Consider the following 12,508-nt stretch of genomic DNA (forward strand, 5'->3'; position numbering starts at 1 on the left):
TTAGGTGAAGTGAACATAGTAAATGTGTTTTCTATTTGTACAATATCATAGGCGAGAGTCCAGGTTGAAGCTATGGAACTCCCTACAATTCCTCTAGGAATATAGAGCTGCTTTTTGTTTATCCCTTTGGTTTGTGAACTTTCAGTTTCTCTATTATGTTTGCCTTTAAAAGAGACTCTAGCCTGCAAAGGCTCACCAGTAGAGGGCAATAGTCTTTGCCTATCACAAGTCTTGACAGCAGCTAATAGCTATACCATAGGCAAGCATGAGAGAAGGATTATTATATACCATGAATTGGTTAATAATGTCAATGATTTCCTCATGAGGAACAAAGCACTTGGTCTGAATAGCTTACCACCTCCCTCGCTAAATGGCCAGAACCTGTATGAGGACCTCATAGTCTGAGCAAAGTATGGTCATAGGCTGCCAATTGTTGGTCCATGAAATGCACCTTTTTTGGTAAGAGAGCCAAGAGGGTGAACTAGGCCGTGAAGAGAGAAGAGAGAGAACCCAGATATAACCCTTTAAGAAATGTTTTCATAATTGTTGCTACTTATAGACATAGTAGCCTACTGCTTGAGGTACAAATAGTTTGATCAGAGTGGGAGAGAATAACAATTACATACTGAACTCAACTGCTTGATGTACTAACTGAACAATACAATGCAAAGCTTCATTATTTGGGTTTACTCAAACAAAAATGATTCTTCTCCAAAGACGTGTCTCAGATGTGATCAAAACATATGTGGTATATTCTTCAAAGCATAGGACAGTGCAGAAACACAAGTATGAATTGTTGATACATTACCATTGCATCCCCCACCCACCCACCCACAATAGAAACAGCTTCTATCTCTGTCATGCAAGGTGGACCGTTACCATGGTTCCAAATGTGGAGGGATCAGGCTGATGTGCTTAGCAACAAGAAAAGAGGAGCAGATACCTTGCAATTATAAGACTCTCACATCATTTTGTGTACATATATAACTACAGATACCTATTGAAAAAAGTCAGGGTTGTACATGTTTTATCCTCCTGTGATGAACCTATGTACTTTGTAGAGATCTTCCCATTGCATCAGTGTATGACTAAAGAGTTGCATGGGAGTCTATGTAAAATTGACTCCTTTTTAGCTACACACACAGGGCTTCAAACAGCTGGATAAGGCATCATTTTAAATTGAAATTCAAAGCATATTGTTATCAGTCTAATAGAGGTTTTGAACACTCGTGAGACACAAAACTGTGGTGGAATCACATGGCTAAAGCGGCTAATTTTGTGACAACAATTGCGTCATGGTACCCTAATGGTGGTCCAGAGGATGCAGTGTGTAATGTTGGTGGTTTTGATGAATGCCTACTGTAGTCATACTGTTTGACTCAAAGCAAGAATGGAGGGGAAAACCCATCTGCAATGCATATACAGATCAGCATGACAATACACAGAAAGCAGAAAAACAAAACTCAAACACAAGACAGACAAGACAGTCATTGCAGACTAAAGCAGACACAACAATAATATTCACGCACACACACACGCACACACACACACACACACACACACACACACACACACACACACACACACACAATAAACAGTATGCGAACACAGACAACAATCAGAGCTACATAAAAACTGACAAAAGTACCCTCTGATCAGAACTACACATCAACACACAGAGCCTACAGCAGACAACATTTTAAGGCAGCCACACCATGAAGTACTGTGCGAGAACAACATACAGAAAGTTAAGGAGTAGAAGGTGCAAGACAAATGAGAGAGAGAAGTCAAATTAAGAAGAGTGGGGGAAAAGGCATGGGGCGGTAAAGGAATTTCACAAACGTTTAAAAAGACAGACGGTGTGATTTCAGTTCTAACATTTATTAGATCTAATCAAACACAGATACATAATTAATTGACATGGTTATCTACAACAGGCATCTACAAAGGGAGTGAATGATCCAGATAGAGAATGACATGCAATTCAACAATGACACCATTTCAAAGGCTATCATTTTCTCTTTTTTTTAACACAACTATACAATTATCAACATTATATAAAAAAGTTGTAATTGCCTTTCTCACAAGTCTATATTCAATGTAGGATGAGCCAAGAATAAAATAACTCGCTACCAGCATTGTTGAATTGCATTATATTAGAGGGTGGGATAGAAAGGAATACAGCAAGAATTTAAAGTACAGGCAGGTAGAACAATCATGATATCTTGACAAATAACAATTTCATTGCTCTTTAGTAAGTCATGTTTTACTTGTGCTGGGTGTTACCCCAATCATACACTCATAATGCCAATATAGAACTCTCATGGACATGAAAGCTGCCTGTCGTTCATGCCAATTCCTTTCAGTTGATCTATTTCACACTGGAATGTTGCACGCTACAATCAAATATAGTTGTGGTTAGAAAATAATCTATCAATTTGTCATGGATCGTTATGACAACTGTTATGACCGTTTTTGATCATTGAGGCATTATGTAGGCAGTATGAATGTATAGGTTTATTGAGTGGTCCTATTCACCTGGGTCAAATCTGCATCCTTATTTAATGGAACAACATGATAAAACTTCCTACGGTTGACTGTCAACTTTCTGATTTATGTTGTTCAAACCTAGTGGTGTGAGAATGGAAAAGTAAATGTAATTCATTTAAAATAATACATACACTCACTGAACACTTTATTAGGAACACCTGTACATATTCTCATGTTGGAGGTGGTGTAATGGTGTGGAGAATGTTTTCTTGGCATACTTTGGGCCTGTTAATACCAATCAATCATCGCTTGAATGCCACAGCCTATTTGAGCATTGTTGCTGACCATGTGCATCCCTTCATGGCCACAATTTACCCATCTTCTAATGGCTACTTCCAGCATGATAATGTACCATGTCACAAAGCAAAAGTGGTCTCAAATTGGTTTCATGAACATGACAATGAGTTCAGTGTTCTTCAGTGGCCTTCCCAGTCACCGGATGTGAATCCAATAGAACACCTTTGGGATGTGGTAGAACGGGAGATTCACAGCTTGAAAGTGCACCTGAAAAATCTGCAGGAATTGCGTGATGTAATCATCTCATCGTGGACCAGAATCTCAAAGGAATGTTTCCAACATCTTGTGGAATCAATGCCACAAAGAATTTAGGCTGTTTTGAGAGCAAAGGGAGGCCCTACCCAGTATTAGTATAGTGTTCCTAATAAAGTGTTCAGTGAGTGTATATACACATCATTATTTACAATAGAGCTCAAATCAATTATGACTGAAATTGATCAAATACAATGCTATGCTCATTAACTAATCACAAGAAATAGTTAAGTAAAAATTATTGGGTGACTGAGAGAGAATTCAGTTGCAAATAAAGTGCATTGAAGTCAGTATAAAAGGAGTTGTCATTGGAGGCCAAGTCAGACCCTCGGCCATACCACACACACACACACACACACACACACACACACACACACACACACACACACACACACACACAGAAAAACACACACACAAACACACGCATCACACTGTGGAAGTACCTGAGGTGGGCTGGCCGCCCCCACAGCTATCCTGGGTGTGGGCACAGGGTGGTGGGGGGGTGAAGTTGGCCTCAGACAGGCTTCCCTCGTGGGACAGCAGGGGCGCAGGTGAGGGAGGCAGCAGGGTGCTGTTGGGACTGTTGATGTCCCCCTCCCCCACCAGGGTCAGGTCTGCCAGGGTGTCCTCCTCCAGCGTCCTGAGCACCTGACCTGCCCTTGGCTCTGAGAGGCGGGGGATGGGAGAGAGGTGGGAGCCAAATGGGACGGGGTGGCGAGGGGGAGGCAGCAGCGCTCGGCGTGCCCCGGAGTGTCCATTGGTACTAGAACTGAGGGAAGAGTCCAAACTCTCAGAGCGATGGGTGGCGTTGAGGGGGCAGCAGGAGGCCCCGCCCAAGCCGTTCTCCCGACTCGCCCCCTGGCCCTGTTTGAGAGAGTTGGGGGTGGAGCAGGCCAGGTCTGGGCCAGCGGAGGTAGAGGGAGGGGCCAGACGGAGGAAATCAGGTAACACCAGGTCCTCTTTGCTCAGGAGGCCTCTCTGGTCGTTGGCTCTGCTGCTTTGCGCCCGGCTTAGGAGCTCAAAGAATTCTAGGCAGAAAGGGAACAGAAAACATTACATCCTAAGACCTTTCCGAAACATAACAAATGAGCAGGTGAAAGAAAATGAGTATGTTTAACATGCACACGGCCTGGCACTTCACAGGGAAAAAAAGCTATTTTAGAACTGCAAAAGAGATAACATTAGTCATGAGGCAAAGCAGAGCTCAGAAACCACCACAGATTAGAAAGAAGGAGATTTACCTTCAGCTTCGTCTATATTAATCTTTTTCTGTTTTCCCTTTTCCAGTGGCAGTGATGCATCTGGTCCGCTTGCTCTCACAGAAAAGTCCTTTCCTGATGACCTTTCATCTACCTGCAGACGCAACAATAACAATGGACTCTGTTAAGGGGTGTACGGGGTAGGAGTGTGTATGTTATAGGGGCTTCGGGTGATAATATGTATGTGCTAACACGAATGCCATGCATAGGGCCAGATTCAATAAGTATTGGCATCTGGGACAAGCTATCTGTCTTTAGAAGTGGATGAGGCCCTCTCTTGACCTTCATTAATCCTTTTGTTATCCGTTTTGTACCAGTGCAAATACTTTGGTAAACCAGAACCCTAATATAATCTGTAGAAGATGAGGTCAGTTCTCCACTACAAGGTTTGGCTACACTGCAAAAGGGTCAGGGGTTAAGTCAGCCACAGCCAGCGCTCAAGCAAGAAAACACAATGAGATCAGAAGTAGAGGGTATTTAAACTTGCCATTGGCCAAAATACAAAGTATAATGTTAATAGTGATTACTGTGGCAATTATTGTGAGATTGTTACAAAGAAGCAGTAAAGCAGGGACAGGGACAGGGACAAACACCACATGTATAATTTCAGTTAAGAAAGTGGAAACTTAAAACATAAACAAGAACATTTAAGTTGGAGAAGGTCCTTACTGATGCTGAGAGACTCCTGTTGGTCAAGTTTGGCGCATGGCCTTTTGAGGAGCCCAACTTAGACTTTTCTGTGGAGAGAGTGAGAGGAGCACAAGTATTCACACATGTCCTCTTTAACTGTGATATCTCTGTTTATCAGTGGAAGTAGGACAACAAAACAGGACATTGTTTGCAAGCGTAATTGAATTCCTGGAAACAGATGTGCTGAGATGCACGGTCAACATAGGAGGAATACACTGGCACCATTCTTCCAATCTTGAGGCCGCTTGGGAACTTCAGTGTGTCAGTGGGTCAGAACAGTGGCCATTTTCAGGGTTGGTTGTTGACCTGGTCACTGTCTTAGCATGTTTTCAGTGTGCAGTGCGGTGGTCTTACCTTTCCCTGAGGCTGGGTCCGCTCTATCCAACACAACACGCAGGCCATCCAGGCTGGATATGGGTGCACCCAGGTCGAGAGGCTCTGTTTCCCCACTCTGCTCAAATACATGATTTTACCAGATTAGCAGCATGCTACCACTTTGGCTCATTAGCCTATCAGTAGGCGGACATTTCTGCAAATCAGCATGATGATGCTAAACTATGTTATTATATTAGCATGTCAGAAACTTGGTTTATGAGGTTAATTTAACAATACAATCAAGTTGTAATCCATGCCATGAGCCTTCACTCCATTTAAAATGTGTCTGTTAGCATACTGCGTAATGTTCGATAATGCTTGGAAACCCACAGGGCAAAAATAAACATACTGGCGGGAGGAGCCTCCTCCCCACATGTTTTAGGAGTGTCGTCATTCATAATTATAGACCTTGTGCTCTATCTTCAGAGGCTGGTTGAGCTAACCACCAAGTAGCATTGGAAGAGGATGCGGTTCCTTGCTTCTAAGCCAATGATACTCCACCCTGTGACATTGTCATGCACTACATAAGCTGGGTTTGGATATACAGCTTCAAGCACAGGACATACTACCAACTTACTATTTTGGCCACCAGATCACTGAGGTGGAGGCCGTATTTTGCCACGACCGGGCGCAGGACCTCAGTGACGGGTTTCGTGGGTTTGGCCTTCAAGCCCACAGAACGATTAATGGGTACCAAGTCCAGTCTAAAATAGATCAAAAATACAAATATACATATTTTCTCAGGTATCAAAAGCTTGCACAAATATGATTTGTAACACATACAATTTCAGCATATTCCTCTGAGATGAATGGAGGAGAAAAGAGTTGTTTCATGTGCTTCATGTTGGAACAGTATAAAAGGGGGAAAAGAGAGATATGGAGATACAGTATAAGGATCATTGCATCAGAATAATGGATAGTTACCTGAACAAAGTACGTTTTTCCAGTCTAAGGTCCCGTGCACTGAGGGTCATGCAGTCTTGGTCTAGCACCAGTGGCTACAAAGAAAAGAACAAGAAACTCATGAAAACCTAATAACCTACTCACAAAGCCATATTACAGAGCCTAATAACCACAATAACACAGCATTGCATCTGAAGTAAATCAGTAAATCAATCAACAAATCATTTCCCTCTTTCCCAAGGTTTTTACAGTTCTACCTTTGGATTCCTTGACTGAGACAGAAGGAGCAACAATGAGTTAGTAGCATCAAATATTGGGCCGATATTCTATATTATTGAATATTATGATATTTAGAGCATATTGTGATATTGTTCTCTTACAGAAAATAGCTGGCATGTCTCCACCATACCTCAGCAATAATTGATATTATTGTATATTCTGATATTTTCTAAAGTAATATTGTGAATAAGAACATTTGGATTTCGCCCAACCATAGCAGCATCTGTTTCCCTTACCTTCTCTCCTCCCACCAAGAAGAGGTCGACAGCGGCCATGTTGATGCGCAGGCCCTGGCAGATGTCTCGGAGCACCTCTCTGATGGAGGCTCCGGGGCGCAGGCTGATAGAGGAGCAGGAGGCATCCGGCAGGGTCACACTGCAGTGCTTGGGGGAGCACTCTCTGACCCTCTCCCACACTGGCACAGAGTGGCGATTATCACCCTGCACAGGAAGCCAGGAGAAAACGTGTTCAGAGAGAATAGAAGCATGAGCATTTCCTACAGTATACAGATGAATGTATCTATTTGTATGTGACCTTTACGTTTTCTTGCTGAAAAACCAATTGCTTATTGGGACAATAATGATGTACTCTACTTTTAATTGTACCACTCCACAATGAACTCTTTGCTTCATGTATGTATCATTATAAGGCCTGCCATAACCGTTTAGATGGTTCTCTAGCCAAATCTCTCACCAGGAGGAACATGGCAAGCAAAGTATGATTGCTTAAACAGATATGTAAGCTACAGAAATATCTTGGTTCCGTGTTGCCATGGTGACCTGGTCAGCTAAATTTTACCTCGTTCTTCCCCGCTGAGCATGAAGTGGTCAGCTCCAGACTGGCACCAGAGGACAAGGAACCCTGTGATTCCCTCCTGCCGTTACTGCCCCAGAAATCTACCCCGAGAAGAAGAGAAGAAACCCAGAGTGAGGCTACAACTCACACCACAACTACACACCTTAAACACACTATCATTATTCAATCATCAACACAATGATCACACTTATCAACAACACTACGCAGATGCTGCTCAAAACACTATCGAAACAAACACAAGACTTCACAAACTATACATTTCATAACAAAATATTTACTTACAGCATGTACAATGCATTCTACTATCTGACACAAACACCACATAATGTATGTCACATAGCTTAGATGTGAAGTCAAAGATAAACCCCAAAACATGTATTGCATATAAATTACGTGCAAGCTAACAGAGAGTTGCTCACCCAGGTTGATTTCGCCAATGTCTTTTTTCTTAGGTCCTTTCCCAAAGCTGCGGTTCCGGGACCAGGAGAAGAAGATCCCCCTTTTCTTATCTGCATGCTCGTCTCTAGATTCCTCAGTCAGCGACCTCCCTGACCTCTGCTTTCTGGCCTCCTGCATCACAGACCAACCCCAGCTCAGTTTAGTCACCACAGTCACCTCTGAGACTAAATAATCACACAATACAACACAACACAACACAACACAACACAACACAACACAACACAATACAACACATCCGGGACACAGATTAACTGTTCCCATGACCAGGAATTGTAGGTCACAATACAAAATGATATGGGACATACTTTTCTTGGCGTGGAGAGAGTGGAGCGGTCAGAACTGGCACTGTGCTTGGAAGGGGCAGGGCTACAGGGGATCTGATATGGGTCAGGTAAGGATCGTCCCTCCACCTCGGCCAGCATGCACTCCTGGTACAGGGAGGACTTGAGGAACCTGGAGTAGCTGTCAAACTTCATCAGGTTAAAGATCTGCGGGGGGGGGGGGTGGAAGGTCTGGTGTTATAGACAGTCATAAATGGTTATGACAGGTGTTATGACAAATGTCGGTTAAAATTCTGTTATGTTTATGCCAGAACTGAAAATATACAGGCCTCTGTGTGTATATGTGTGGGTGTATGTTAGTGTGTGTTTGTGCATGGCATCGGTAGAGCACCAGAGAAAAAGCAGATGGTTGAAAAAAACATTACACATAAAAAAAGTGTACTTATGCAGGAAAAATCTATCAGGGTTTAAAAAATAATAATCCATCATAGATAACATAGAAGTTCCCCTCACCTGCAGCTGCTGTGCCTTGAACATGTCCGGTCGAGGAGAGGTGAGGACATCATCAGCCAGTTGGGCCTGACTGTCAATGTTGACTGGAGTGGTAGCCTTACTGGACAAGAAGCTGTTATAGATCTCCCCTGCCCTCTGGGATAGCTGGAGAGGAAGAGGATTTTCAACACCCACAATAAACCACTTACAGCACACTAGTGTTACGGAGGAGACTGTATGCATTGTTATAACAACAGGCCAGGTTGTGAATGTGACTAGATACTAAAGCATGGATTGCAGGTAACATACCTGTTTTTTATCAGTTGCAGGAACATGACTGAAATATTCACAGGCCTGCCAGAACAAGATATTCTCCTCACTGAATTCCTTCTTGAGAAACTCCTGTGAAGACAAAAACACAGCTTCATCACACCTCACACCACCTATATTAAGACTAGAGAGGGTTCTGACACTGTTTATTTCATGTTGATTTCAGCAATTGAATATAGCAGATGAGAGAAGTCATTTATCTGTGACAATCACACAGAATATAGAATGTCTGCAGTAGCTTGGTTTAATTTAAGTGAATGGAGAATGAGTGAGATCAATAAATAGAGTTTGTTGAAGCCATTTCACAAATGTAATAATATAACACTCCCAGAGTGCTTTACGTACCGAGAAATACCTGACGCCCACTGGGTCCTGGAGCAGACGCTCAAAGCAGGCGGCCCAGCTGGCTACACGGCGCTCCGACAGCCTCCTGTGACTGCCGGCACCGGGCAGACTGCCGTTACTGTTCAAACTGCTCTGGCTGCAGCAACCCTGCAACTGCACCCCACCACCATAGTCTAGAGTAGAGACAGAGAGGGGAAGATAATGGGTTAAAGGGGAGAGAGAAGGTAGGAGTATAGGATAGGAGTTGAGCACAAAGTCAGTGACTGCAGACTGCCGTTACTGTTGAGGTCTACCTGCCACCATCCTACATTGGAAGAGAGAACACTACTACTCTACAGCTAGAGAAAACCGGTAGTGTTTTCATTGTAGTGCAGCAACCCAACCTCACACTAGTGAGCTCCATTGGTACAAGGAGCCTACTGCGAGATGGGTAAGATCTGGTAAAAGAAAGAGAGGACACAAGGGAGTCGACATGGGGAAAGAGACGGGGTGAAAGGGTCAAGAAAGAAAACATGGGAACTGTGGAATCTACAGATATTGTTTCAACATGAACGCCTCACAGTATTTGTTAACATGACAGCAGATGGCCAATATTAAAGCTTCAAGCCCACCAACCAAAGAATGCACATTAAAAAAAGACAATAGGAAGACAGTGGTTTGTTACCAGAAGACTACCACTCTCGATTAGTCAATGTCAATAAAGACAAGTGTTCGCTATTACTAATGGATTCGAGGAATTTAGTAGTCTCTGTTGAGAGCCTATCAAAGCATTACGCTAAATCAAGTTTAATCTGTAGCACTGGGATGTCTGATTCTCACTGGTAAGCATACATACGGAGGACAAATTACAAATGGGTGTAGTAGTAGTTTCACTTGTGATTTGTGAAGTAAAGCCATTAAATTGCCATTGCAAATATTACATGACACCTTTGACACCCAGCCATGACTGTTCATGACAGTCTCACAATGTCATGATTAATGCCTCAGCATACAATCTAACTATAGCTATTGGTTTTGTTAGCCCACTCGCCCAAGTGAATCAATATGTGTCACAAGTACTGTAAAGTCATAAATCTGAAAGACAAGAATCATATTTAATTTTCTATTAAGTCAATACGTTTGCCCAGATGTCTGTTAAATATTTAATCTAAAGTTTAACTCATTGACCTGATATTTGGTTAGAAGTTTGGATGCCAGATTAGATTTGGGGATTTGGGATCTTGTGCTTGCCAAACAGTTGGGCTGTGTAGCTTGGTTAATGACATGGCTTTCAAAGTAAACAGCATTGCATGTCTGCACCACATCCTCACTGAAAGAGCAGCTCTCAACACCACAGTGGCAGCACCATTGACTGTGTTTGTGTTAGCAAACATTATTAAGTTCAATGAAAGGGGAGACAGACAGCAAACATGCTAGCCCTAACCCTACCCTAATCATTAACTTCCAAACAAACCCTTTGTTGAGCCACTCTGCTAATAATAAAGATTTACATCTTATTTGGTGAGCTGGCTTCATCAGTTATGTATTGTGGGAAGCTCAATAAATGCACAATAGAAAGCAAATATACAAAAAACTGGATAAGCAGCATTCAAGACAGGACAAACAAAAGTTATTATTGCTCAACAAAAATAATGATTGGCCCAAGTTGCCCAGACCTGTTTTCAAGTCTTTTGTCCTGTTTTCAAGTCTTTTGTCAAACTCAATTTAAGGCCCATTTAATCAGTGATGTTGCTTATTACATACAGGTGCAGTAAACAAAGTGTTTTGGTATCATAGATAAAGTGAATGTTTTAAGAAAGGGAAAAGTAAAGAGATTGTACTCACCACCATCTGAGGAAGCAGCGGACTGAAAGAGAACAAAGAGAGACATGAGTGAGAAGCTGCCCTCATGACCTCCTGCTATGAGACAAGGAACTGGAGCCTGGGCCAACAGTGTCTCTCCAGACATCCCACCAGCCTCTCTGAGTTGGTGTGTGTGTGTGTGTGTGTGTGTGTGTGTGTGTGCTACTGGAAGGGGAGGGGCTCTGTTTTCTGCAGGGTCATTAATGTGGCTGTGGCCTCCCATGGCCTTCGCACACACACACAGCTGTTCACACCTCAAAAACTGGGCTCACCCCTTACCACACACATACCCCCCCCCCCCCCCCACACACACACACACACACACACACGCCACCTACTACTCACAGACCTTGGAAACACACAAACAGACACACACATAGGTGCAAACACTCAGTCACACAATAGGGCCAAGAAGCTGCACATTGCCTTTCACTGGTGTCAAGAGCAGATCAGAACTAATCATGGGGGACCTACTTAAGAGGCCATAGCTAGCAGTAATGGGCGTCTTTTCAGATGTTAATTCAGGGGATGAGTGGGTTATAGGGCTATAAAGGTCACTAAGTGAAAGTTAATTTAGAGAAGCACCCTCAGAAAGCCTCAGTAATTTCACAAAGTGCTGGCATTTCATACTTGCTGTATTTATAATCTGAATGTTATCTACACAACCCATGCTTCATTTTATGGATCACCTACAAATATTTACTTGGCAAACACAATTTTAAGACATTGCTTGAGGGAAAGGCTCACAGCAACATCCTAACATCAGTTTAGTAATGCCATAAAATACAGATTTAACGCTACAATACAGGGTAAATATTTATATGAGAGGAGCATCTTAGAGATTTGTCCAAGAACAGTCTTTAAATCAGTGTGTTGGAGGGTTCATTTAAAAAGAGGGACTGTTTCGAGACAAGCTGTGGAGCTACCACTTCAAAGTGTGAATGTGCTAGCAGATATGTCTAGACAAGGCACTTCTAGCCAGGATAACGTCTGGGCTAATCTGTGCTCTGAATTTGTGTTACAATAAGCTTCTCAAATGTGGGAAAAAATATAATGGAATATTATCAGATCAGACCAGTTAAGCCTAGATGAGGCTTTTTATGGATTAGAAACATATCATCAGCTTAGTCATTACACAGTCAAATCATATCTAAGAATGGCTATGCATAATTTTCAGTGTATGATGTCAAAAGAGTGCATGTTGATAGTTAATAATTTATATCTCAGTAGATCTATTTTCAGCTCTGAAAGAAATGAGCTATTTCGGGGGTCGTGGTCTGTATCTGTAATAATATCCTTTGTTGATCTATCAGTTGTGGAAAAGGACGAGACATATTC

The 12,508-nt window shown here is 42.5% G+C and overlaps 1 protein-coding gene across 1 annotated transcript in view; it reads right to left on the minus strand.

Moving 5' to 3' along the window:
* Positions 1–12,508, minus strand: part of LOC310806672 (regulator of G-protein signaling 12-like) — a gene marked incomplete at its 5' end in the record, with an annotated part of 30,122 nt that overhangs the window by 2,625 nt on the left and 14,989 nt on the right. The window contains 14 exons of the mRNA XM_083672862.1: positions 3,543–4,127; positions 4,341–4,452; positions 5,028–5,095; positions 5,403–5,499; positions 6,001–6,127; positions 6,348–6,421; positions 6,842–7,045; positions 7,404–7,501; positions 7,841–7,991; positions 8,186–8,368; positions 8,675–8,818; positions 8,963–9,055; positions 9,329–9,501; positions 11,153–11,174. Of these exons, the coding sequence (XP_083528988.1) occupies positions 3,543–4,127; positions 4,341–4,452; positions 5,028–5,095; positions 5,403–5,499; positions 6,001–6,127; positions 6,348–6,421; positions 6,842–7,045; positions 7,404–7,501; positions 7,841–7,991; positions 8,186–8,368; positions 8,675–8,818; positions 8,963–9,055; positions 9,329–9,501; positions 11,153–11,174 (2,131 nt within the window). The remainder of the gene's footprint in view (positions 1–3,542; positions 4,128–4,340; positions 4,453–5,027; positions 5,096–5,402; positions 5,500–6,000; positions 6,128–6,347; positions 6,422–6,841; positions 7,046–7,403; positions 7,502–7,840; positions 7,992–8,185; positions 8,369–8,674; positions 8,819–8,962; positions 9,056–9,328; positions 9,502–11,152; positions 11,175–12,508) is intronic.

The sequence above is a fragment of the Argentina silus genome (assembly GCF_951799395.1).
Source record: "Argentina silus genome assembly, chromosome: 1".
NCBI lineage: Eukaryota > Metazoa > Chordata > Actinopteri > Argentiniformes > Argentinidae > Argentina > Argentina silus.